General features: G+C 37.7%; 4 protein-coding genes across 4 annotated transcripts; 2 read left to right on the top strand and 2 right to left on the bottom strand.

Moving 5' to 3' along the window:
* Positions 1 to 366: 366 nt before the first annotated feature.
* Positions 367 to 16,902, bottom strand: LOC120423342 (glutathione S-transferase D7). The gene is made up of 5 exons (XM_039587112.1): positions 16,735 to 16,902; positions 16,445 to 16,654; positions 867 to 1,008; positions 558 to 809; positions 367 to 492 (listed from the first exon to the last, which is right to left on the bottom strand). The coding sequence occupies exons 2-5, from the start codon at positions 16,642 to 16,644 to the stop codon at positions 430 to 432; spliced, it is 657 nt and encodes a 218-aa protein (XP_039443046.1). The 5' UTR covers positions 16,645 to 16,654; positions 16,735 to 16,902; the 3' UTR covers positions 367 to 429.
* Positions 16,903 to 20,569: 3,667 nt separating this feature from the next.
* Positions 20,570 to 21,389, top strand: LOC120423341 (uncharacterized). The gene has a single exon (XM_039587111.2). The coding sequence runs from the start codon at positions 20,580 to 20,582 to the stop codon at positions 21,327 to 21,329; it is 750 nt and encodes a 249-aa protein (XP_039443045.1). The 5' UTR covers positions 20,570 to 20,579; the 3' UTR covers positions 21,330 to 21,389.
* A 304-nt stretch (positions 21,390 to 21,693) lies between these two features.
* LOC120423339 (CLIP domain-containing serine protease B10-like) lies at positions 21,694 to 23,831 on the bottom strand. The gene is made up of 3 exons (XM_039587109.2): positions 22,873 to 23,831; positions 22,392 to 22,815; positions 21,694 to 22,335 (listed from the first exon to the last, which is right to left on the bottom strand). Exons 1-3 carry the CDS (start codon positions 23,747 to 23,749, stop codon positions 21,729 to 21,731), a joined length of 1,908 nt encoding a protein of 635 aa, XP_039443043.1. The 5' UTR covers positions 23,750 to 23,831; the 3' UTR covers positions 21,694 to 21,728.
* A 1,486-nt stretch (positions 23,832 to 25,317) lies between these two features.
* LOC120423340 (serine protease easter-like) lies at positions 25,318 to 26,467 on the top strand. Its single transcript, XM_039587110.2, has 2 exons — positions 25,318 to 25,715; positions 25,776 to 26,467. The coding sequence occupies exons 1-2, from the start codon at positions 25,411 to 25,413 to the stop codon at positions 26,419 to 26,421; spliced, it is 951 nt and encodes a 316-aa protein (XP_039443044.1). The 5' UTR covers positions 25,318 to 25,410; the 3' UTR covers positions 26,422 to 26,467.
* Positions 26,468 to 27,399: the final 932 nt, after the last annotated feature.

The raw sequence follows: 27,399 nt of genomic DNA, 5'->3' as shown, positions 1-27,399 counted from the left end.
ATTCTGTCAAAAGATACAGATTTTTGAATTTTCATGCATCAGTTTTGTATGGACAGCTGCCAAATTTGTATGGAAAATTATATGGACGAACTAATGATGCAAAATGGCTTCATTTGGCACACCGAAGGCACCAAAAAAGTTTCAGTCGGATTAAAAAATACAAAAATTAAAATTGAAGAAAAAATACCGATTCATCTGTTTTTACGTTTTGAGGATTTGATTAATTTTCCACATTTTTCATTGAAATTATGAATAAGTCAATTTAAATGCACTCTGAATTTAGAATTCTTTAATCAAATATAAAATATAGCTCTACGAAAAAAAAAAAAAAACTATAAAGGAAATAAAATAAAAGTCTACGCAAAGTCGGTTCATAAAAAGCACGTTCATTTCATGTAAAGTACATAATAGTATTGTTATTAAATCTTCCTACTGTTTAAGCTTAGCCCGAAATAGTCCCGCCAGTGTTTCCGCTCCAGTTTGGTTAATTTCCTTAAAAAGAAATATCGTTAAAATAAAAAAGAAGAAATCTAAAATTCTCAAAACTTTGCACCAACCTGATACCCGTGCGGTTCCAGCTCCTCCTTGCACTTGGCCAGCCAGGCGCGCACCTTCGGGTACGGGTGCAGGTCGAACTCGAACGCCTCGATCTGGGACACGGTCACGGCCAGCGCCAGGTCCGCGATCGTAAAGTGGTTGGCCGCGGCCCACGTGTACTGGCGCAGCATGGCCTCGAACCAGCCGAGCGCCTCCGCCAGCTTGGCCTTGCGCGTCTGATCCAAGTGGGCGCCGACCGTGATGGTGGGAAACTTTTGGGGAACGATGTCAGTAGGCTACAGGGTGACAACCGAAATGTGTGTACTCACGTAGTAGTCGACGACCCGCGCGTACAGGGTGCCCAGGTCGAAGTGCAGCCGCTGGTCAACGATGGCGCGCGAGCGAAAGTCCCGCGGGTACAGGTTCTCGTCCTTGCTGTAAGCGGACACCAGGTAGGACAGGATGACACGGCTGGCGTTGCGAAAGAGATAGAGAAGGAAGGGAAAGTTGTTGTAGGGTAAAACATACTTATAACATATACTTTATAACTCCCAACTGTGTTCTTAGATAAGATATAAGATCCAAATTAGATATTTTCAACTGTCTTATCAGATAATTCGAAATCGAAATCTAAACCTAAAATTGACATTTTGCCCCAACCTCCACGCAGTCACGTGACTTGGGCATTTGTAACAGAATCGCGAATCGTGAAGCCACCCTTGGTTGCGTGGTCATTTTCTTCGTTTTCTTCCTGCTCTACAGGTGTTGTGGTGTTCAAACACAATAGCTGAAACAGATGCTATCACCCGATTACGGGGTTCCGGCGTTTAATTCACACCAAATTAAGGGGGAGGGGCTGTTCGTTGCCTCGGGCAGGATTGTAATTATCCTCAATCGACAATTAAATAGTGGGGACAGGATATTTTTTTTGCGACTGACATTGAGCTGCTTGTTGCGTCTTTTTGGGGTGTGAACTGTTAAGGGCGGGGGCCGTGACTTGCGTGACTATTAATTGCTAGTTAAGTGTCTGCGTGTGTTTTTTTTGTTAAATGAAAGGGAAAAATCGGAGCGATAGTAGAAATCCTCTAAACACAATAAAAAAAAAACTTGTTAAACTTCATATATATATTTACTTCAACTATAAAAAATATTCTTTTTGAACCTAAGTTGTTTATAAAATAACCTTTCGTTATTGAACATTCATTTTTTTACTTTTAAAAATCTAAAATTTTACTGAAAAATATGTAAAAGTTCTTCATCAAATATTTCACCATCAAAATTGTTCACTTTATCTTTACTGTGTATTACACAGAGTGTGTAACCTACGCAGACAAATCGTTCCCGTTGACCTGGCTTGGGATTATGGTGGATTAGACACCATTCTCTTTGAACAAAACAATGAAAAAAAAAAAAACACGCGTTTGCAATCAGGTTGTCGAATATACACACCACCAATCTTCTTCATTTTTTATCATTGAAAATGTAGCCTGTTTGGTTGAGACTGAGGAACCCTAAATTTTCCTGTTTAATTTTTATTTATCCGCTGTACTCACATATCAATTGAAAACAATATGATATGCATTATTCTGCTTTGATAATCATGTTGGACATGTTTGGGCTCGTTTGAAAATATTTTGGATAGCTTAATTTTAAAATCGTTCTAAAATTGACCTTATCAATCAATACCATGATAAATTTCCATTGCTCAGACAAAGAATATATTTTTTGATGATGTAGTAAGTTTCAAATCATAAATACTATCAAAAACACAAAATACCGTGTGTTTTTTTATGAAAATAATTAGCAATATGGGTATCAAACGAAGCAAAATTTGGTATGCTTTTAAATTTTTACTAGAATTTTTTGAAAAATTCTAAAATTTACACAAATTACATATTGTGGCAGTGCGTGGCCGAAAGGTTACGCTGTCCGCTTTGTAAGCGGATGATTCTGGGTTCGATTCCCATCTGCTGCAACCTTCCATCGGATGAGGAAGTAAAATGTCGGTCCCGGCCTTGGTTGTTAGGCCGTCAAGTCATTCCAGGTGTAGGAGTCGTCTCCATGGCATAAGTACAAACAACACACCAAACCAAGCCTACTCCGGTGGAATCGCTGGCGGCGGTTGGACTCGCAATCCAAAGGTCGTCAGTTCAAACACTGGGGTGGAAGGTTCCTTGGAGTAGAAAGAGGTTTGGGTGCTCTCCCCGTTCAAGCCTTCGGACTCCTAGGTTCGAGCAGAAACTTGCAATAGAGACCACAAAAGACCCGGGGGTCGTTAATGTGGATGGTTTGATTTTTTTTGACATTTTTTAAATTATTCAATTTTTTAAATTTCTACTATGGAGCAATTCTCTCAGATTTCGGTCATTCGATTTTTTTTGTATTTTTTGATCCGACTGAAACTATTTTGGTGCCTTCGGTATGCCCAAAGAAGCCATTTTGCATCATTAGTTTGTCCATATAATTTTCCATACAAATTTGGTAGCTGGCCATACAAAAATGATGTATGAAAATTCAAAAATCTGTATCTTTTGAAGGAATTTTTTGATCGATTTGGTGTCTTCGGCAAAGTTGTAGGTATGGATACGAACTACACTGAAAAAAAATAATGCACGGTAAAAAAAATTGGAGATTTTTTATTTAACTTTTTGTCGCTAAACTTGATTTGCAAAAAAACACTATTTCTATTTTTTTTTATTTTTTGATATGTTTTAGAGGACATCAAATGCCAACTTTTCAGAAATTTCCAGGTTGTGCAAAAAATCATTGAGCGAGTTATGAATTTTTGAATCCATACTGATTTTTTCAAAAAATCGAAAAATTGCTCGCAAAAATTATTCAACTTTATTTTTCGATGTAAAATCAAATTTGCAATCAAAAAGTACTATAGGGTAATTCTCCGCCAACTCACACAGCAGTTGCCCCGACCCCTCTTCGATTTGCGTGAAACTTTGTCCTAAGGGGTAACTTTTGTCCCTGATCACGAATCCGAGGTCCGTTTTTTGATATCTCGTGACGGAGGGGCGGTACGACCCCTTCCATTTTTGAACATGCGAAAAAAGAGGTGTTTTTCAATAATTTGCAGCCTGAAACGGTGATGAGATAGAAATTTGGTGTCAAAGGGACTTTTATGTAAAATTAGACGCCCGATTTGATGGCGTACTCAGAATTCCGAAAAAACGTATTTTTCATCGAAAAAAACACTAAAAAAGTTTTAAAAATTCTCCCATTTTCCGTTACTCGACTGTAAAAAATTTTGGAACATGTCATTTTATGGGAAATTTAATGTACTTTTCGAATCTACATTGTCCCAGAAGGGTCATTTTTTCATTTAGAACAAAATTTTTCATTTTAAAATTTCGTGTTTTTTCTAACTTTGCAGGGTTATTTTTTAGAGTGTAACAATGTTCTACAAAGTTGTAGAGCAGACAATTACAAAAATTTTAATATATATACATAAGGGTTTTGCTTATAAACATCACAAGTTATCACGATTTTACGAAAAAAAGTTTTAAAAAAGTTGGTCGTCATCGATCATGGCCGTTCATGGTCACCCGCGACAGACACGGACGACGAAACAAAGAGAAACGCAAAAAGTAACTTTTTCAAAACTTTTTTTCGTAAAATCGCGATAACTTGTGATGTTTATAAGCAAACCCCTTATGTCTATATATCAAATTTTTTGTAATTGTCTGCTCTACAACTTTGTAGAACATTGTTACACTCTAAAAAATAACCCTGCAAAGTTAGAAAAAACACGAAATTTTAAAATGAAAAATTTTGTTCTAAATGAAAAAATGACCCTTCTGGGACAATGTAGATTCGAAAAGTACATTAAATTTCCCATAAAATGACATGTTTCAAAATTTTTTACAGTCGAGTAACGGAAAATGGGAGAATTTTTAAAACTTTTTTAGTGTTTTTTTCGATGAAAAATACGTTTTTTCGGAATTCTGAGTACGCCATCAAATCGGGCGTCTAATTTTACATAAAAGTCCCTTTGACACCAAATTTCTATTTCATCACCGTTTCAGGCTGCAAATTATTGAAAAACACCTCTTTTTTCGCATGTTCAAAAATGGAAGGGGTCGTACCGCCCCTCCGTCACGAGATATCAAAAAACGGACCTCGGATTCGTGATCAGGGACAAAAGTTACCCCTTAGGACAAAGTTTCACGCAAATCGAAGAGGGGTCGGGGCAACTTTTCCCGATTTCGTGTGAGTTGGTAGAGAATTACCCTATAGTAAAATTTTGATAAAGTGCACCGTTTTCAAGTTAAATCCATTGTTAGGTAACTGTTTTGAAAATAGTCGCAGTTTTTCATTTTTTTTTAAATTAGTGCACATGTTTTCCCACTTTTGAAAAAATATTTTTGAAAAGCTGAGAAATTTTCCGATCTCTTCGAAAAAAAATATTTTCAAAATTTCAATATTACGCCCTTTAAAATGTTAGTCTTGGTTTAAAAATCTGAAAATATTTTTTTTGAAAAGATCGGAAAATTTCACGATTGTTTCATATTTTAACATTGAAAATCGGGCCATTAGTTGCTGAGATATCGACATTGGAAAATGGTGTGTTGTTTGGGTGGGACTTAGAAAACATCAATTTTCCTGTTTTTAAGATTTTGCATGGCAATATCTCAGCAACTAAGGGTCGTATCAACAAAGTTCAAAAATACAAAATATATAGAATTTTCAGTCAAGAAACGAAAAATGTTAGAGCGCTTAAGTTATTAAATTAGGGTGTGGAAGTTCACTTTTGCTCGCGCTCCGTTGTTTTCTGTTATTTGACGTGATAATTGTGCCTTATTGTAGCTTAATTGTGTTCTAAAACTTTTATTACTACGTATAGTAGTGGAATATAGTGGTTTTAAAACAAATATCGTGGTTTATTGAAGGAAAAAATCGAATTTTGCGTGACCGGTCCAACGCGGTTTAGTTTGTTTTTGTTTTCATTCGGGAGGCAGCGGGGAGCTTTTGTGCGATTTCGTTTTCTGCTGTTCCTCGGCGAGAAACGTCAAAAGGGTCGTCGTGCGTTATAGGAGAGCTTTTAGATCAGGGATGCCAGCTAGTGTTTTTGAATATCTGTACATTCTAACTGTTATGTTTGTACAAGCTAGCAATGAGAAAAAGTGAACAAAATAAGAAATTTAATGCAAAAGAAACTTTTCGCGTGCGTTTTTCGAGTACGAATCATTTGTTTGGACATCTGTGCAAAGGAAGAAAAAATATGCAGCTGCTTTTGTGGATTTGATAAATCGGCCAATGAAGGATGACTCCGGTGAGTTTGTTCCGTGTTAATGCATGGTGTGTGTGTGTGTGTGTGTGTGTGTGTGTGTGTGTGTGTGTGATTACTTGCGTGATACAAATACAAAATATGCTGTTTTCCTGCACCGGCAGAATTCTTCAATATGAATCAGGATAAACATGAATCGCGCGTTTATAGCAATATCTCCTGATGGATTATCAGTCTAAATTTTCTTTAAATTTATCATGTTCTATTCAAGAATCGTGTACAGATTAGATTCTGTAGGTTTCGCAATTTCGATTTTTTCTTTATACTTTCTTTAGTCATCTTGAACGGGATTTGCAGTTGTCGTTATGACTTTGTCAACAGAATTGATTTATTTATAAGATCCTTTATTTCCACAGCCGGCTGTCTAATATTGGATCATAAACTATTATTCGCGTCGGGATTAAACATTTAAAAATACTAACAACAAACTAAATAGAAACTGATTCGACAGCAACATTTAGTTGCTTTAGAATAAACCTTCAATCGTTAAAATATTAATTCCGCACATTCACTAAACGGGAAATGTCTCAACAGCAGCATCCGATTGCTTGCCTTGAGAATAATAGTTTATCCGTTAATCTCACTTATGCCAATGGTCGTATCGCTTGCTTAGGGCGAATCCCAGACCTTTACCTATCACAACTACCAACTCCCCGCGACACTTACGCAGCCCTGTTGTTTAAATTCGATCAAATTTGGTCCAACGGTCATTTTGGTCAAGTTCCACAATAGGGTTGGTAAAAAGAGCCTGCGGTTTCGCTACCTTTTTCTAAGTAAGTCAAGCATCAACATTTCCCGTGCTCCGAATCCTTTTTCCTCTCCCGGTGAATGGTGGAGATGGGAGCGGCCGGCAATGGATGGCTTTCATGGTGCTGCCTGTCCTGTTCGGGTAGAATTGGTTTTAATTCCCTTTAATCATTTTCTAAGCAACCTGGGCTGGACAATCATCACATGTACATGAAGAAATCCAGTCTGCAACCCGCTAAGATCACCATCTCCATGCGAATGCGAATGCGAATGCGAAAGAAACGAAAAATGTTAGAGCTTAATTTTGTAGGTGTTTTTTTTCGATGAAAAAAACCTTTTTTCGGAATTTTAAAAGGCCATCAAATCGAGCGTTCAATTTTATATGAAAGACCCATTGACCTCAAATTCATCACCTTTTCAGGCTGCAAATTATTCAAAATAAAAAAAAACGTCTCAAACATGCAAAATTTTGAACAACTACATTTGAAATTTAGGTACCTTAAAAATAAAATTTTTGATTTTCTTTCTAAAAAATTTCATTAAAAACTAACGCATGATATCAAATCTTTTGGACCCATACTGCAAATCATGAAAATTAAGTATTTAAAAAACGATATTTTGTTAAAAAATTGAATTTTACCAAAATAAACTGCAATAAAATTTTAAAGCATACAAAATTTTGCTTCTTTTGATACCCATATTGCAAATTATCAAAATTTTAGTGTTTTCGTTTAGATACGATTTGTAGTGAAAATTATAGCACTTTTAGAATAAAAAACTGAAATAAAAGTGAAAAAATATACACAATTTCGATTCATTTGATACTCATATTGCAAATTAGGAAAATTTGAATGTTTTCGAAAAATATACGGTTTTTTGGGAAAACTTTAATATTTTACAGAGAAAACTCTAATAAATGTGAACAAGCATACAAAATTCCGCTCCAAATTTTCATAAAATACCGCATTTTTCGAAAATACTAAAATAATGGCAAAGTTTTTTAAATTATCGTACCTTTCAAAAATTGTGAAAATTTTAGAATTTCATTTGAAAAAATCTCATTGAAAATTAACGCAAAATTTCAAATCGTTTAAACCCATACTTAAAATTATAAAAATATAGTATTTAAAAAACGATATTTTGTAAAAAAATGTATTTATAAAAAAACTGCAAAAAAATTTAAATGCATAACAAAATTTGCTTCTTTTGATACTTTTGATATTGAAAATTATCAAAATTTGAGTATGTTCGTTACAATACGAAATTTTGCAAAAAAATAGCTATTTCAAAAAAAAACTGTAACAAATGTGAAAAAGCATACACAATTTCACTTCATTTTGTGATTTTTTTTGTATTTATGCTTGAAAACTACACAGAAAAAAAATCATGGTAATATTACATCTGGGAATGTGTAATTTTACCTCTGAAAATACGTAATTTTACCACTTTTCTGTTGTAATGTCGCTTTTTCAGTCTAAATTGAGGTTTAATTACATCATAATAGAGGCAATATGAAACCTTCCAAATTTACACATTTTTTTACTGTGTAACTACATTACCAAAAAAAGCAAAGCAATCCACTTTAACGACCCCCTCTATTGCAAGTTTCTGCTCATTTCTAGGCGTCCGAAAGTTATGTGTGGTGAGTCACTCAAAACCTCTTTTACGCAAATGGACTGACGTTTTACTTCCCCATCCGATAGAAGGCGATTTTGGAGCAAAAAAACACGTTTTAGACGAGTTTTGAACACGCTGTATCTTTTTTTGGGAGCACGTTAGCACCATACTCTCTTCGGGAAAGTTGTAGAGGACATTCAAGAGCACTCGAGTATTAGTCCGGTTATGATATAGCATGAACTGTGGATTTGACAAATATCAAAATAAAAAAAAATGGTTTTCTCCATACAAATTTAAAAGCAAAAGTGAGGACTAAATCAATCGTTCCCAAACTTTGGGGAGTTCTGAAAAAGTGCTGTGCTCACTAAATTTGGGCAACTTTATTATTTTCCCATGTTTCAAAAACGGTGCACTTTATCTAAATTTCTGTAAAGCACATTTAGATTCAATGTTTAATTTAAAACTGAAGTAAACGATTTTTTCCCTCTAAAATATAAATAAAGCACGGATTTGAGGAAATTGATTTTTTTTTGTAAAAAAACAAGAGAATGTAATAATCAGCTTTTTTCCCGTGTACCTATATTTTTCCTAAATAACGTCATGATTCGAATTCCCGGACGCTTCGAAACCCGGACACCTCATCTTGTTTTATCAATTATTTGGGTATAAGTTCGCATTATAAATGTTAAAGCTGTGTTATTTGGTGAATTATGACTAGGGTTAGTGAAATTTCACGATTTCGCGGACAGCGTGAAATCCGTGAAATTTGGCTTTTTCCGCGAAATCCCGTGAAATTATTTGTTTGTGTGAAACTGTAACGATTTTGCTAAAAATGATTTACCAAACTCAAATAAGAATAATTTTTTTTTAACAATCTTATGGAACACTGTAGAATTAAACTAACTAAGTTTATTAATTTGTAATTTATTGGAAACGATAGCCTGTTAGTATAACACTTTGTATCAGATTAAGGAAGGATGTTGTGATTGTTACTTCAGGTTAGTTTAGTAATATTTTCATTCGCTGTAATAAAAAAAATTACTGCTATTTTATTTGAAAGGTATAGTTTCATAAGAAATTAAAAGAATCAAGCTTTGTTTTATTCAAACTTAAATGAAGGGTATTTTTTATCTTTGAAGTCAACTTTTAAAAACATTTCAGATTTTTCTGAGTCTTGTTTTATTTTAACGATATTTGATTATTTGGGTGGATAATTCCCGTGAAAGTTTAAAAAATACTCCTTTTTTGGTTTTGTTTTCATTTTGATTTTTTTTTTCAATGCAATTCGGTTTTATTGGTAAATAATCAAGATACAATCGATACAATCAGTTTTTTTGTAATTCAGTTTTTAGTTCCTTTCTGCTGTGTGTTGCAGCATCATCCATTTTGGAACAATTATTTCTATAACCCAAAGGACTTATTTTTTGCGTCCACCTCGAGATTCGAATCGGCGACCTCTGGATTGTGAGTCCAGTGCGCGGTCCGATTGATCCACACAGACTGACGATTTCGTTACAAATTTATTATTTTTGCACATTGATTTAAAATTTAAATTTGAATAGAGAGATGAAACCTTCAAAATTATTTTGAATGTGCCAGATGTCGCAAGAAATTTAAATTATTTAACTCATTTTGACTGGACAAGATTGTTAAATCTTGCTTTGATATAAAAATCAATAAAATGAAGTAAATCAGCGAAAACGTTTTAGCTTTATTAGTCAAATATTAAAAAAAAAACAGTTCAATAAATGAGAATACGCATGCCCTACATTTTGTTTCAAAATATATGTAGATCCCATCCTAAAACCAGATAGAATATTTTTGGAAAATTAGGAGATTTTTTTAAGGCAGGTTCAAATTTATTGAAATTTTATTTAGTTTATTTAAAAAATATGTAATGACGCCTAAAAAGCAGTTTCTGTGATTCAAACATAAGATTTTCAGATTTATTTTAACATTTTTCACGTTCCGTGAAATTTGCGTGAAATTTTGTGTTTTTAAATTAAGGTCCCCGTGAAATTTGCAATTTTCGAGCGTGAAAAATCACTAAGCCTAATTATGACATCAAAGGGCTTTTGTTAATTTGATTTGGTTAACCGCGGTGTATTTTCTTGAAATAATTCGAACTGTCAAAAAAAAGCATCTACCGGTGGATACTTTTCTACCACAGATTTTTGTGCGATCAATGTGGTAGATGCTTTGGTGGATTTTTGACAGTTCGAATTATTTCAAGAAAATCCACCGCGGTTAACCAAATCAAATTAACAAAAGCCCTCAAATTTCATTTAAAGTTTGTTTGAACAGTTAATGCCAAAACAATTAGATAAAATAAAATTATAAGTTTAACAAAAAATGTGAAACATTTCACTGAAATATTTCATAGGCATCCGAAGCACCGGGAATGCAATACAGAAATTTATAGTTTTTATTTCCTTAAATTCTAACAAATATCTATATAAAATATCGATTGTTTTGATGTTAACAGCTTATTTGCAACCTAAAGAATGCCATTCACTAACATTTTAGTCCAAATTTGTGCAAAATTTAGTGTCCGGAATTCGAAGCAAAAGTGTTCGGATTTTGAAACAGCTTTCAACAGTGTCCGGGATTCGAAGCACAACAAGTCATTTTAATTTTGAGATTCTGATGAAAAATTGTTTGAAAAAACATATTTTGCTGACTATTTATACTACAACCTGATGATATTTCAACATTTTCAACTTATTGCATGATTTTTTGCCAGCTAAAACAGAAATGATATGCTACTAAGTGTCCGGATTTCGAATCATGACGTTAGCCTTCATCAAAACCTACAGCTTTGTCGAAGACACCAAATCTATCTTACATTTTTTCATGAAGGATTCTGATTTTCGAATATTTACGTACCATTTTTGTATACACAGATTTAAATATGTTACCAAGCTTGAACCAATAACACAAAATGTGTAAAAACACGGTTAAATATATTTTTGTAAACACTGCCAAAGTTTAAGGATCAAAATCACCGGAACCAAAAAAAATACAGTTTCCATATTCAAATAAATAAAAAAAAACGCAATTTCAACATAACTTTTAATGTGTTTGCCATAGAAAAAATCAATAGAAAGATAATGATGCATTGCATTACGAGTTCTAATCATATATAATCATAATAATTACGACATTTTATATTGATGCACTATCGATAACAAGCCATATTCATTCAACAACACATGACTCGGTAGCGTTTCATGCTTTCAATTTATTCAAATTTTAATTATAGCTTTCGTCATTTTCAAATTCCACGCTCCCACATAATTGCAAGGCATAAATTAATTTTCCCTTCAAATGCACCCGAACGCACCCGACTTATTCCGGGTTGAAATAGTTTCGCCAACGCTAATTATTACGCCCTCTCCCCCGCAATCCAGTGCTGCCAGCTGGGCAAAATTCCCACCCTTGTAACATGCTAACAAATCAATCAATTATTCAAAGCTCACTGGGCAGCTGCCCAACCATGCGGTCACACTCGATCCGATCCGATCCCGACCCCGAATGCACCAGGTTGTAATGAAAAATTCAAAAATTACTATTTTTCAAACGGCTCGTCAAGTCATGATGATTTTCCACTCTCTCTCTCTCTCTCTCTCTCTCTCTTTGTTCTTTCAGTGACAGCAGCAGTGTTGGCAGCGGCTCGATGTCGCGTGCACTTGATTGCACTGCGGCGGTTTTCCAATCCACACCCCAAGCAGGGAGGGGAGAGTGGGGGGGGTTCGCATCAGTTTTCAAGAAGGTCACTCTCGGTCACAAGGAAAATGAAAAAAAAAGGAACCGTTTGACCGGCGACGAATCGAAGAAGGCCTTGGAGTCCACACACGTGATTTCGGTCGAGGCGCCTACTTTGTTGTTGAGGGGGAAACGCACACGGAGTTAAATTTAGCGGGTTTGAGGGTGTGGGGTGGGGGTATCGATTTTTGACACCTGTCACCGACCTGTCATCGATATGGTGGTGCGTGCAGGATCGGTAGACAATTGATGGTGAAATAATAGGGACGGGGAAAACTAGGGTGTAAATATTGAATCAGCAATCAGCTGGAATAGTTTCTTTAGGCAGCGGTGCGTCATTAAGTGACAAGAATGTCGTCAGAGTGACTGTCAAAAGTATGAATGAAAATTATTTTTTTCATTATTGTGAGAAAATATTCATCTGTTTTAGAGGGCAAGCATCTATAAATAAATTGTCATTCGTGATCGGAAAAGTTACTCAAGTGTCTTCGCCCTGTGCCACTTAAAAACTTTGTGGTCACTTAGTTGTTGAACCCTTACTGGGAATTTTTGATAGAGCTTTAAGTGGCTTTGAAAATGTGACAGAAGTAAAGACAGTGCTGTTTACTGTCTGTAAATTGTTGATAGGATTGCTTGTTGATGTTGATCATTTGCATTTTCAACTTTTGAATACGTGTTCTTAGAAATGGTTCTTTCGAACGTTTTTCTAATTGAGAAAACAAGAGAACAATTCTCTAGGAAATCGGTATTTTTTTTTAATTTTAATTTTCGTGTTTTTTAATCCGACTGAAACTGTTTTTGGTGGCTTCGGTATGCCCAAGAAGCCATTTTGCATCATTAGTTTGTCCATATAATTTTACATACAAATTTGGCAGCTGTCCATACAAAAATGATGTATGAGAATAAAAAAATCTGTGTCTTTTGAAGGATTTTTTTTATTGATGGTGTCTTCAGCAAAGTTGTAGGTACAGTCATCCCACATATTCGGAACGGTTTACAGATCGGCCGATGGTCAAAAAATCATATAAAATCGATAGTTGAACATAATGATTTGCTTTTACCTTCATGTGGAAGCTTTTCTTGGGATCTTTCGATTGATGTAAAAACCGGCTGCGATTTTTTACGTTTTATATATAAAAAAAGAAAAATATTGACCCATGAAAACCACAAATTGGGAACACTTTTTTCTTACGGATGTAAACAAACCTTGGTTCTCCCCAGGAATACAGATTTTTTACAAAATAATGACTTCCAATAAAACTCAAGCTTAGTGATGTTTTGAACATGGTTTGATAACTTTTTTGTGAAAATATCAATTAAATTCTGGTGTTCCATAATTGTGGAAGGCACAATAACATCCCACAATTATGGAATACTGAATAAAAAAGTCTCGAAATGCAGTTTTATGTTCAAAAAGAACTACTTTTACTAGAGAAATAGCAAGAGAATGTCGAAATGAAGGTCCTAAAAATAGAAGGGTCGACAGAAAAGCTGCATTTAGCATGCTATTGTCAAATTATCACTAAAACTTGATTTGCAAAAAACACTATTTTTTAATATATGTTTTAGGGGAGATAAAATACCAATTTTCCATGATGTGCAAAAAATCTTTGACCGAGTTATGAATTTTAAAATCAATACTGATTAAAAAAAACTGAAATATTTTTAATTAAAATTTTCAAAAAAATATTTTTCGATGTCAAATTTGCAATTAAATATTAATCTAATGAAATTTTGATAAAGTGTACTGCCCATGATTGCATAAATGTCCCATATGCATTTTCGTCGTTTTTGAGTTAATTATGCAGTTTGGTTCAAAATCGTGTGCTCTTTCAGAAAAGCCTATAACATCCAGTACTTTGTTCTAGAAATCCCAATTTTGACAAAATAATTAATTTTGCGCTATAATGATGTCTCAAAGCGAATGCTTTCATTCAAAACCGGAAATTTCAAACTTGATTTTAAACATTTTTGATATACCCCCTATAGAAATGACTTGAAATTGGGGAATATTTTCTAAGGCAGGATGGCACATTTTGGTATTATTTTGGTATTAAAGTGTTTTATCAAATTACTCTGAAACTATGGGAAAATTTTGACCAGTTTTGACAAAATAATTAATTTTGCGCTAAAATCATGTCTCAAAGCGAATGCTTTCATTCAAAACCGGAAATTTCAAACTTGATTTTAAACATTTTTGATATACCCCCTACAGAAATGACTTGAAATTGTGGAAAATTTTCTAAGTCAGGATGGCACATTTTGGTATTATTTGAATATTGAATTTTCTCTGAAACTATGGGAAATTTGTTAAAAAAAGTTTACGAGTTAATTAATTTTGCGCTAAAATTACTTGAAACCCAAAAATGTTAAAGATGATTTTAAAAATTAGTGTGATATAACCACTAATATTTTTTTCAAAAACGTTGAAATATCTCTAAGTCGGGATAACCAAATACTTTGAAAAACGAGTCAATCGACAGATTAATGAATTTTGGTGAATTTCAATTCAGTTTCATTTTAATAATACTTATTTTTCAATCTTGCTATTTTTCAGAAGCTTCAAGAACTTCAAGCACAGGCCGTTCATCAATGACAAATGCATTCGGTGTGGTGAAGAATATCACTAATAACAACATGGAATCATCAGGTGAGTATATTTGGCTGTTGCATATGAATAATTTCCGTTTTTTCACTAACTGCAACTGCTGCACTAAAAATGGTATGAAAATACTAAATTTTGGTATTACTTGTTCAAATACCAGCGACCATAATGTGCTCTTGGTTGCCCAGTAATAGATGGTAAAATACCATGAAATCATACCAAAATCATGTATGTGAAAGACCACAGAAATACCAAAATATGATTTTCCAAGGGCGCGGGAATACCTAAAAATAAAACCATGGCAATACCAAGTTTTGGTATTCAAGCAATGTTGAAAAATCCAGAAGACTTCAACTTGGTATTGAAATGGTTTTATTTTGAGGTATTATTTTACCCTTGGAATAACATGGTTTGGTATTGTTGTGCCCTTCCACATACAAGATTTTGGTATGATTTCATGGTATTTTACCATCTATTACTGGGCAACCAAGGGCACATTTTGGTCGCAGTTATTTGCCCAAGTAATACCAAAATTTGGTATTCCCGTGTTATTTACCCCTGCTCGGGAATCAGCTGAAAACAATATAAAATACAATTTAAAATCATTTGTAGCATGTTTGGGTAAATTCAAAAATCTTTAGAATTTTTGGAAAATTTTCTTTGTACAGTACCGCAAAAAGTTTTTTCTTCGCTAAAATTTTTATTTTCCTTAAATCTTTTATTTTTTGAAAATCAATGATTGCAAAATAACTGTACTAGTGTAAAATGCATTATAAAACACTTTTTTCATTCAAGTATTGTTACTCTGGGTTGTTATTTCAACTTTTATATATATTTTATTATTTTTTGCATCCCATGCAATTAACCTAGCCGAAGACTTCAAATCAATCAGATAAATATTTGCGAAATTCACGAAAATTACTCATAAGCAAAGTTTAATTCTAATATTTTCAAATTGTGTTTATAATATAAATAATTATTATAATAATAATATATGTTTGTTTTTTATTTACAATCCGTTTTGACAATTTTCTTATTTGTAAAATAAATAAATCAAATATAAACTATTAAAAGAGAAAAAAATGGATTAAAGATAAAAAAATATGTGTGACACTGAAAATTTGTGTTTCTTATATTCAATTGAATTCAAAATTAGAATTTGTTGGCTTTTTGTTCATTAATATCTAATTTTAAGGACTTGTGCTAAAAATCTGTATTTTACAATTCGTTGAATAAACTCCGGGTCCGGTGATGTAGCTGTTAGCGTGGAATCCTCTCAACCCAGAAAGGTGGCATTTTTCGAGACGACATTTGGCTGATCGGATGGGTAAGTAAAACGCTGGTCCATTTGCGGAAAAGAGGTTTTGGGTGACTTACCACACTTAACCTTCGGACGCCTAGAAATGAGCAAAAACTTGCAACAGAGACCACAAAACACCCGGGGGTCGTTAAAGTCGATTGCTTTGCTTTTTTTTATAAACTTCTATTTCAACAACCTTTTTTTTTTTGTTTAAATTGATTGATATATGACAGTTTGAAGCCTAAAAAAATAAAAACAATTGATTGTAGAATCAATGACTTTAAAAAAATGTGGTCAGTTGTACATGTACGGCGATGCTAAAGGTTTAGAATTTTACCTTGCAGTTCAGTTTTTGAAGATGGCAATAGCGAATGCTATCAACAATCGGTCCCGATACCCTGCCGGATGCCAAGGGTGCACTTAGAACTCGACAAACTCAGAATTTTGCGCGCGCCAACAGAACGCAAAAATCAATACCGTCAAGATTTACTACCCACCCGACGCGAAAACAAACCATTGTAAAAACATAAGCTTGCTTTGATGCACGCTCAACCCATTGCCTACTACGAGTTCTTACCTTTCCCACAGCACCAGCCCGTGGTCATCCAGGGTCGGAATGGTGTGCTGCGGGTTCAGCTGGACAAACTCCGGCTTCAGCTGTTCGCCCTCCAGCACGTTCAGCGTCTTGAGCTCCAACTCCACGCCGATCATTTTGGCCAACATCAGTACGGACCGGCATGGCGGCGACGGTGGCAGGTAGTACAGTACCGGAGTCATCTGGCCGTGGCTTCCGTGAAGAAAAACGAGTGACCATTAATTGCACGCAACCGGCCACTTTGTTGACACCTTCCGGTCACCAATTATTACCTGGCAAACTTGGACTGAATCACGGCAACACTCTCGATGCAGTTCCCCAGCTTGACGGCGGCGCTTGCTACGACCTACGCTTGCAACGGACGACGCGCTCTGCGTTCGCGGTTGGTGTCTCGACTGATACTGACCACTGTCCCGACCTCCAGCGGCCTCGTCTTCGCGCGATGCTTCCAGCCAGGAAGCCGAACAAATACTATACGCAGCCGATCGACTGTCCTTTTTCGCTTGTGTTATTCCACCTCGATTTTTCACGATTTGATGGAAAAGTTTTCCACCAACCCACCTTCTCTATCTTCATGGTAAAACCACAGACAATCGGACACAAAACTCTTACATTTTGACTTGGTAAAAAAATAACGGTCACCTGAAGATGTTTGTACAAAAACCATAAATCAACTTCTTATCTCGTATCAAAGCTCCATAACTATCGGTCCATTTGTCACTGGTAATGCATATTATTAGTTTTAATAAAGCGTGTAGTGTACAACTACGGGGCTCGGTATTGTCCTCGGCGATTGCCTTAGTAGTTTGGTGGATGTCCCGTCACGACAAAAGTGTTTAGTGTTTGTATCGGTTGCCTAGCAGCCGAAAGCGACGACAACGACGGCCACGGTGGATTCTTCGGGTTACTCTGCTGGGTATGTTGTATAATGTGGGGGTGGTTGGCGATGGGAAATCGTAGTAGGCTTGCGGACGGACGAATGTTTTGATTTTTTCGTTCGCATCGCGAGGAGAAAGCGTATCAAGTGGAAAGTGGTACGTCATCGTTTTGCGGTAGGCTTCCAATAGGGTTGTCAAGAGACTTGAATGGTTTCTTGCTACTACCAAAAGTTTAATATTTTTTAAAGAATATTTTTTTCATTTTGAAAAGATTTCCCCATGAAGTAATTTGCCGCTCGAAGCCCTCAATCAATTTAAAAAAAATAATAATACCGAAAATAGTATAGATCATTGCTAAAATTTTCTAGTTATCTCGTTTTTAGTGAAAAATGTTGTTTTTTTTTCTTATTTCCACATTTCCCGATTCTACACGTGGCGCGTCGTAAAACATTTTCTACACCAAAAAATAAGAGCTTAGAGAATAGTTCCACCAAAATTTATTGAGAGCTCAACGCTAAATTCGAAAGAATAATGAGCAATTCTCTACGAAATCGGTCTTTTTTCTTCAGTTTAAATTTTTGTAATTTTAAAACCGGCTGAAATTTTTTTGGTGCCTTCGGTATGCCCAAAGAAGCCATTTTGCATCATTAGTTTGTCCATATAATTTTCCATACAAATTTGGCAGCTGTCCATACAAAAATTATATGTAAAAAATCAAAATCTGTATCTTTTGAAGGAATTTTTTGATCGATTTGGTGTCTTGAGCAAAGTTGTAGGTATGGATACGGACTACACTGGAGAAAATGATACACGGTAAAAAAATTGGTGATTTTTTATTTCACTTTTTTTTCACTAAAACTTGTTTTGCAAAAAAAAACTATTTTTATTTTTTTATATATTATAGAGGACATCAAATGCCAACTTTTCAGAAATTTCCAGGTTGTGTTAAAAAATCTTTGAGCGAGCTATGAATTTTTGAATCAATACTGATTTTTTTTAAAACTCGAAATATTGGTCGCAAAAATTTTTCGACTTCATTTTTCGATGTAAAATTGAATTTGCAAACAAAAAGTACTGTAGTGAAATTTTGACAAAGTGCACCGTTTTCAAGTTATATCCATTTTTAGGTAACTTTTTCAAAATAGTTGCAGTTATTCATGTTTTTAAATTAGTGCCCATGTTTGCGCACTTTTGAAAAAAATATTTTTGAAAAGCTGAGAAAAATCTTTATATTTTGCTTTTTTTAACTTTTTTGATACGACCCTTAGTTGCTGAGTTATTGCCATGAAAAGGTTTAAAAACAGGAAAATTGATGTTTTTTAAAGTCAAGGTGTCAACTTTAAGAGCATGCATTCAAAATAAGTCTCTTTATCGTTTTTTAATCAGAATTTTCAAATAAAATAACTTGTTGTGTCCACCATCAAATCGAGGGTCCAATTTTACGTTACACCCCTATGATATAAAATTTTCAAATCATGGAAGAAATTAAATCATATTATTATATACATATATACAAAATGTCAACGGTTTTGTTCGAACGCGAATCAGTTCAACGGAGAGTCGGAAATTGCCGCGAAATTTAAATGTTTTGTACATTATTGGTATGCGGCGAAATTTCTTTTTTTAGCTTAAAAAATTACTAGCCCTGGTACTAAAGTTTGATGGTCTACCTACAGCAACGATGCCAGATTATTTTATGGGAGATCTGTATTTTCTTAAAAATAAATCTGTAATTTATCTGTATCATGTCGAATTCGAAGCCATTTATAGAATTTTTACAGCGGATTTAATCTTTTCTATCATATTAAGGCATAATTCAAATACTAAATTGCTGAAATGTTTAACTATAATCAAATTAAAAAATCTGTATCTACAGATTTTTGGAATCTGTATATCTGGCATGGCTGGGATACAGTGTTGATTCAACAAAGTTATATGGTATAGTGATGTTTGTTAAACCTTTGGTGGATGGTGTGCATATGCATGAAAAAGTCCCACGCAGCCACGTTTTGAACATTATTTAACAGATAACTGAAAACCTTGCCGAGTGATTGTAAAATTAAAAAATCTTCTTGCACTTCCGTTGCAAAATAACTTGGAAAATAAATATTAATTGTTTATGAGAAGTTGAAGTTTGAAGTTTTTTTTTGAAATTTTTGTTTAAAAACATGTATGCAAAATAAACATAAAATTAACGTTATGGAGAGAATTGAGAGAAAAACCTTCTCGTGTTAGTACCATTGCTAGATAATCCAATTACATCAAATTGAATCAAAAAACCATAATTGATTCATGAATCAATTCAACTCAAAAACGCTATTAGGTCATAAATAATACGAGCTTGTGAACCGATTATCCACTCGTAAAATAAATTGAATTTAAACTTACGAGGGAATTCGAGAAATAATTATGGAATTGAAATTTGCATTTATTGGCAGCTAGTGTCAGTTACTGGCAAGAAATCACGTGGTCGTCAGAAAAGTAGAATTGGTCAGCGCCAAATTCCCTTAGGATATCTTCCGCAAAGAAAAACTACACTAATGCGATCTGTCCAAATATTTGTTTTCCAAGTAACAACCCAGCCCGAAATCCATTAGTTATAAAGAAAGGGATGAAACAAAAAAATAAAATCTTTCAGCACGTGTTATCTACAGTCTTCAAATTCCATTCCACTTGGCGACGAATCAATCACCTCCTGCGATGATGAATGCACAACAGCTTCACAGGTTCAGTTTAGCTGAATCCCCTTCGCGATGCAGGTACAGAGCAGGGATATCCTTTTTCTCTTCCTTTTTCGAGCTTTCTCTAATCTTCTCTAATCCCTGTACCAGCTCTAGTCGCAAATGAAAAAAAGGACATCGTCGAAGTCGGGATGCTGTTTTATTGCACTTGACTCTCTAACTGGAGATAAGCAAATTCCTGAAAAAAAAACTGGGAAAAAACGAAAAAAAGGGATTTAGTTACCTGTCGGTAGAGATAACAGACTACGAAGGACTCTGCCGTAAGAAAAATTGCATCCTTGGCTCCGAAACTAGACTCGTCCATTAGTTGTGTGCTTCTAATTGAGAATCGTTGTTATTGCTCTGTTCCTGGAAACTTGAGATATGCGAAATGAAGTGGGGGAAAAGGACCTGTCGAAAGGACTGGACGCTATAAGAAGTGTCCCAACGGAGGCTGTCGAGTTCAGTTGCCCAGTGATAGTTCCGCAGTGAGCACGTGCTTCTTCCAAACTTTCGAACATGTCCCGCCAAAACGTGATTCTGGCAGCACTGCTGCTGCTCGGTGCAGTGACAGTTGGCGCGAAACCGCAGCAAGCCGCAACGACTGCCAGTGGTGCCAGCAGTAGCGGTTCCGCCCCGGCTAGTGATCGTCCTCCGGTGCTGGAGAACCCGGCGTACGACCCGACCATGTACCATCAGTTCCTGCCGCAGGACGCCGTCCAGCAGTACGTCCAATCGTACACCGGTCCCAACTACCACCAGAATCATCCGACCGCCGTCGCAAGCAGCTACGGATCGCAACACTTTGACCCGTCCGGCTTTGCGGCCATTCCGGCCAAAGGATTCGAGACGTACCTGGCCATTCCGGCCACGAATTCGGTGGTCCAGGAAAGTCACTCGCCCTCCCTGTTCGGCTCGGTCCGCGACTCCGTAATTCCGTCCGCCCGTTCCGTGGTCGGCTTTTTCGGTCAACTGGCCCAGCTGGTGCTCGGATCGGCCGGTGCGGTCGTGCTGGGAACGGTGCTGACGTCGCTTCTCTGCTTTTTCACGCCGTTCTGTACGCTGTCGTTCCGGAACGCCAAGCTGATCGGATCCGGCGTCGGTGAGACCGTCCAGGAGGTGATGAACGCCGTCGGCGAGCAGGTCACGGCCGAGCGGGTCAAACGGGCGGCGGAGTTTGTGCAGGTGGCGATCGACAAGTTCCAGCAGCTGAACGCGGTCGTGAGGGAGGCCAGCGAGCGGAAGGCGGCCGCGGCACGGGGACAGTGAGAAGGGGGTTTTGTAGAGTTGTGGCCATTTCTAAGACTGAATATAGTTTGTTTTAAGTAATCGAGTGAGTTGATTTGCACTGAAAGAAATTCCAAATTTATGTTCGATCACAGTAGGCGCTTGGTTTTTCTTGTATTGCTTCACCTCATGTTGATGGATCTTGGCGGATTTGACACCTAGAATTTAAATGATAACATAACTATTGCCGATTTCAATAAAAATATCGGCGGGCTTCAATGCATAACTTTTCTTCCGCGCCTGCAAAGTTTTCGATCATCTGTGAGGTACTTTCTTTATGCAGATTGTTATTTTAATTTAGTCGGAAATCTGGATGTTTCGAAGGAATTAAATATAATAAGATAAATACAATATTTGAAGAATATCTATTAAACACTATCCTCACGGCGCAATATTCTCCAGAATCCAGTCCACGTACAGCGCCACCCGGTTGTACACCTTCGGGATGGTCTGCGCGATCGTACAGTTGGTCGGCCCAAACATGGACAGTCCGTACTGCACGGCGCGTACCTGATCCCCTTGGGGAACCATCGCTACCAGCGGCGCTCCGATGTGCGGCGTACAGATAAAGTTCGGTCCCTTGGCGAGGGCGCAGAACATGTTCTTCGTTACCCACGGGCTGTAACCGTAGTCCTCGAAGCGTTCCTCGCACTCTTCGACCTCGCTGAACTCGGAGCGGGTCTTGTACAGTTCCAGGATGGAACCTTGGGGGCCGGTGTTCTCGAAAAGGTTCAGGACGAACTCGTTCGGTAGGGTGTTGCGGAGATCCTCCCGGACGGGCAGACAAACGGGTCGGATGTTGTCCGTGAAGGCGATCTTGTTCTCCATTCGGACAAGGGCAAAGTCGTGGTTGCGGAATGGTTTGTTGGCTTGGGGATGGAAGGTGAACGGAAGTACGGCTTTGACTTCCAGCGGAGGTCCGGTGCAATCAGCTCCGTCGCAGTCCCTAGCTTGGTTGACGGTTCGCTCACCCAGACGGACGGAATCCCTAAGTAAATGTGATCGATTAGCAAGGTGAAGCTCGAAACATTACTTGAAACTTACAGAGCCCTTCGCTCCTTGGCCCGCAAACAGTTGCCGGAGGTCAGCACGTAGCGGTTGTTGATCAGCGATCCCACGCAGTACGGGTCATGATCGGGGGTAGCCTTGCTGTAGCGGATCATCGCAATCCACGGCAGCTCGTAGACACCGGCTCTGGCCGCGGTCGTCGTCGGTTCTCGCTTCAACGAGGTGCCACATTCCTGCGGCAACAGGATCGCGTTCCGATGGATCGGGATCCGTTCGATCTGATTTGAGGCGCAGCAAACGCTACGACGAACTCCACGCAATTGACACACCTTCTGGCGAAGACTGTTGGCGGTATCCTTGGACAGAAGGGGCGATCGCAGCGCGTCAAACACGTCTCGACACTGCTGAACTGGAACGCAATTTCCGCTGGGTTGACCGGGCGTTGAGCAGGGGACGATTTCTGGAAATACAGAACTCGTTGAACTCTAATCTTCAAGATATTACCTAAATTACTCACTTTCAATTCCGTACTCCTGGCTGAAATCGGTATTGGTCAGTTTTTCAATCCAATCCAAGTAGGAGGTGACTCTGGTGAACACCGAATACGTTTTGGTCTGGCAGAGATGTGAGCCGTCACGCGTCTTGGTGAACGAAACCACGCCTCCCAAATACCACGCGTCTCCCCGTTCAAACACGATTCCACCGCCACTGTCCCCGTTGCAGGCCGTCGTTCCGTTGACATACCCCGCGCAGAACACCCTCTCCGTCAGCACTCGTCCGTACAGCTCCGGCTCCTTCCGCTTACACTCCAACTCGTCGATCACCGGCAGCTTGGCCAGCTTCAGCTTCGTCGACGGAATATCATTCTCGGTCACTCCCCAACCGACAACGGCTCCCAACTTCCCCGGCGCCAATTCCGTCCTCTTGCTCAGACAAGCCGGCAGGATAAAGTCCGTAAACTCAACCGGACTCTCCAACTCCAGCAGCGCAATATCATCCCGCAGTTCTTCCAACGAAAACCCAGCGTGCCGATGAACCTTCTCCACGTTGAAGGTCTTCCCCTCCGGCGACCCAACCGCATTGACGCCCAGCTGAACCGACATCCGCGGTGCCTTGTTCGGGTTTTCCGGATTCAGCGTACAGTGCGCGGCCGTCACGACGAACCGCTCGCTGATCAACGTGCCACCGCAGACGTATTCCGGCTCGCCACCACCCGCCAAGTGCAACCGAATCGCAGCATGCCACGGCCAGTCGCTGATCTTCGCGTCGACTCCGTTGACGATCAACAAGGTAGGCGGATTCTTCGGGATCCCACACTGAAACGCCGCATTACGGAAGACTTCCGCTCCGCTCGCCAAGCCTACTGCGGCCAATAGCAAGCAAACCTTCAACATGTTCTAACTTTTTTTTGTACTGAACCAATTCAAATTTTGTGCGGCTGCTTGCGCAGAGTTCCGCTCAACGACTGATTCTGATTGTCGCGCAGACTCGCGCATCTTCCTCGCGGGAATTCAAACCTGAACCAGCACCGTGTAAACAAGCTGAACCGGTTCGGTGAGTTTGATCATGTCAATAATGTGGTCGTCCCGGGGGGGATCATAATTGTGGGGATTCCCGGCGTAGCCCAGGTCGACGATCACATGATCAACAACAAAAGTGACGTCAGGTTTTTCTGGGAAATTCTGCAAAAACATAAAAAACCGGTTCGAATTGATACTGCGGTGTCTGCGATCAGGCCCAAGATGAAGACGCGGTCGTTATCATCTTGGACGCAGATGGTGTTATGTTTCGCGTTGTTTTCATATGTTGAGACGCGTCCACAAAGTTCAAGGTTGGGCCGGCAGTCAATGTCAGTGCCAGCTATGAGGTGAAGTTGTTGATCTCAGTAGGCTGTCTGGTGCTTATCGCTTGAGTACGAATATAGTTTGAAATTAACATGTCTTCTTCAGTGATCTAAGAGTCTCAATAGCTTTTTGTAAACAAAGCTGGTTTCCGATCGATTTTCCATAAATTTTGAAAAAAAAAACAATTTCAAAAGTTTGGTATTTTGGGGATTTACAATACCTTTTTTTTAAGTCCTCATTATATTTCTCCATAATTTCACTGCCGGCCAGCGGGTATTAGGTTGGATTGTCGCGGTTTAACTCGCCTGCTTGGATCAATGGGACTGCTACACCGGAAGGTCCTTCATGGATGAATCAATCATGTTATCGTTCAACCATATCCGTAGTAACAGTTCAGGAGGGCGAATTTGCGATTGTAAACAAGCAGTATATCCCCCTCTTACTTAACTTGAACTGTCACTTGAGAAAAAGGGATAGACTGCTTGTTTACAATCGCAGATTTGCCCTATTGAACTGTTACTACGGACATTTAGTTAAATCGACTTCAGTTGTAAGAACTGCAGTGTAACTTGCTTGCTTCTTGGGTTTGGGCATCAAGCGATTTGTGACAAGAAAAAAAAAATTGTCTGAAAACCACCGGAATAAGCTATAGCTAGTTCGTGGATGACGCTAAACCTAACTAATATATCATTCAAACAAAACTAACAATTGCTTCGGAATCACTTTAAGAGTCAGTTTACCGTGACAATATCACACACGGTTTCATCATCGTCAATGGAATAAAAGCAAAAAAAAACAATAATACGAGTGCTGAAAATAAAATGACTAAAAAGTTTGCCAAATAGAGTCGGTGACTTCATTCAAAGTAGGTTACAGCTCATTTGAAAAATCCCCGAAATTTGGTCGATCAACAACCGTTTTTGTTACCTCTATTTTGGACTTATTCTAAACCACGATCCCCAGCTTACGATAACAAGAAGCTAATTAATCCTTTACAGCCGTGCGCGCGTCCTCTTCTCCCCGTGCGCAACCAGTATAACCGGTTCCCATGGGGAAAACACTCGAGGCATGTCGTGGATGACAAAACAGAGCACAATCATCACTGCGATCTCTCCCGCGGTCGAATCAAAATTCAAGCTCAGTCCTCGCAGCGACTTTGCGCTAATCGGACGCTTTGCGCAAGAACAAGAATCGAACAAACACAGTTGGCCATGAAGAGTTTCCTAGTTCTGTTGGGTGCGGTGTTGATAGCCATCCAAGTAGGTGGCACGCGAGCAGCGGGCAACGATGACGGTGAGCTGAACCCGTCCAAGGTGGCGTTGCTCCCGAAGGAGTGCGGCGTAACGAAGCTGGGCAAAACGGGCAACGCGACCAAGAGTTTGGCGTTCGAGTTTCCGTGGATCGCTTTGGTGCGGTTCAACAAGACCAGGAGGCCGGCGACCTGCTTGGGATCGCTGATCAACCGGCGTTACGTGCTGTCCGTTATCGGGTGCATCCGGAAGACCAAGAAGGATCCGTGAGTTTTTAATTAATTGTTAGGTTGTTTTTGAAGATCTAATGGGTCAATTTCTCACAGTGACTACGTCCGCCTCGGCGAACAGCTTGAAGGGTCCGACCGCGACTGTAACGTCTTCACGGACAAGGCCACCGGCAAGCAGGTCCAGGAGTGCGCCGGCCCCGTCCTGGACGTCCTCATCGAGTCCTACGTGTTCCATCCGGAGTTTGACCAACCCATGTACACCAACGACCTGGCCCTGATCCGGATGGCCCACGAGGTCGAGTACAACGACTACATCCGGCCAATCTGCCTCCCGACAACCCCCGAACTACGTGCCAACGTCCCCCGCTTCCTGGTCATGCCGGCCTGGGAGTTGGACATGAACGCCCCCAATCACTACGTTGGCACCCTTGAAAAATACTTCGTCGAGAACATCGACCTGGACACCTGCCAGCGACAGTACGAAAACGCCGGATTCACGCCGGAATTTGACGACGGCGAGAATCGGTTCTGTGCCGGCCAGCAGGGACCGAACTACGTGTGCAGTCGAGTTCCGGGATCGCCCATCGGGACCGAGGTGGACATTGATGGCGTCCAGCGGCACGTGGAGTTTGCGATGGCCAAGTTCGCCCCGCTGAACTGTACCCTGCGGCAGACGGTGCCGATGATTTCGATGCGCATTACCAAGTACATGAAGTGGATTACCGATAATCTGGAGGCGTAAAAGCGTGGAATTTATGGTTTCAATAAAAATTGATGAAGTAAAACAACGTTTTTATGTTCGTTACAGATTTATTGACTTGTTTATTTCCGTGCATAAAATAAAAACTAAAAACTAAAAACTAAAAACTAAAAACTAAAAACTAAAAACTAAAAACTAAAAACTAAAAACTAAAAACTAAAAACTAAAAACTAAAAACTAAAAACTAAAAACTAAAAACTAAAAACTAAAAACTAAAAACTAAAAACTAAAAACTAAAAACTAAAAACTAAAAACTAAAAACTAAAAACTAAAAACTAAAAACTAAAAACTAAAAACTAAAAACTAAAAACTAAAAACTAAAAACTAAAAACTAAAAACTAAAAACTAAAAACTAAAAACTAAAAACTAAAAACTAAAAACTAAAAACTAAAAACTAAAAACTAAAAACTAAAAACTAAAAACTAAAAACTAAAAACTAAAAACTAAAAACTAAAAACTAAAAACTAAAAACTAAAAACTAAAAACTAAAAACTAAAAACTAAAAACTAAAAACTAAAAACTAAAAACTAAAAACTAAAAACTAAAAACTAAAAACTAAAAACTAAAAACTAAAAACTAAAAACTAAAAACTAAAAACTAAAAACTAAAAACTAAAAACTAAAAACTAAAAACTAAAAACTAAAAACTAAAAACTAAAAACTAAAAACTAAAAACTAAAAACTAAAAACTAAAAACTAAAAACTAAAAACTAAAAACTAAAAACTAAAAACTAAAAACTAAAAACTAAAAACTAAAAACTAAAAACTAAAAACTAAAAACTAAAAACTAAAAACAAAAAACTAAAAACTAAAAACTAAAAACTAAAAACTAAAAACTAAAAACTAAAAACTAAAAACTAAAAACTAAAAACTAAAAACTAAAAACTAAAAACTAAAAACTAAAAACTAAAAACTAAAAACTAAAAACTAAAAACTAAAAACTAAAAACTAAAAACTAAAA

The sequence above is a fragment of the Culex pipiens genome, chromosome 1 (assembly GCF_016801865.2).
Source record: "Culex pipiens pallens isolate TS chromosome 1, TS_CPP_V2, whole genome shotgun sequence".
Taxonomy (NCBI): Eukaryota; Metazoa; Arthropoda; class Insecta; order Diptera; family Culicidae; genus Culex; species Culex pipiens.
Note: the sequence above shows the minus strand (reverse complement) of the source record. Positions and strands in the feature narration are given on the sequence as shown.

Coding starts and splice junctions, on each gene's coding strand:
- LOC120423342 (XM_039587112.1), bottom strand. CDS start 16,644: ATGACTCCGGTACTGTACTACCTGCCACCGTCGCCGCCATGCCGGTCC. Junction 810..866: donor CGCGGGTCGTCGACTACTAC/GTGAGTACACAC, acceptor GTTCCCCAAAAG/TTTCCCACCATCACGGTCGG. Junction 493..557: donor TGGAACCGCACGGGTATCAG/GTTGGTGCAAAG, acceptor TTTCTTTTTAAG/GAAATTAACCAAACTGGAGC.
- LOC120423341 (XM_039587111.2), top strand. CDS start 20,580: ATGTCCCGCCAAAACGTGATTCTGGCAGCACTGCTGCTGCTCGGTGCA.
- LOC120423339 (XM_039587109.2), bottom strand. CDS start 23,749: ATGTTGAAGGTTTGCTTGCTATTGGCCGCAGTAGGCTTGGCGAGCGGA. Junction 22,816..22,872: donor CCAGGAGTACGGAATTGAAA/GTGAGTAATTTA, acceptor CTGTATTTCCAG/AAATCGTCCCCTGCTCAACG. Junction 22,336..22,391: donor GCCAAGGAGCGAAGGGCTCT/GTAAGTTTCAAG, acceptor ACATTTACTTAG/GGATTCCGTCCGTCTGGGTG.
- LOC120423340 (XM_039587110.2), top strand. CDS start 25,411: ATGAAGAGTTTCCTAGTTCTGTTGGGTGCGGTGTTGATAGCCATCCAA. Junction 25,716..25,775: donor CGGAAGACCAAGAAGGATCC/GTGAGTTTTTAA, acceptor AATTTCTCACAG/TGACTACGTCCGCCTCGGCG.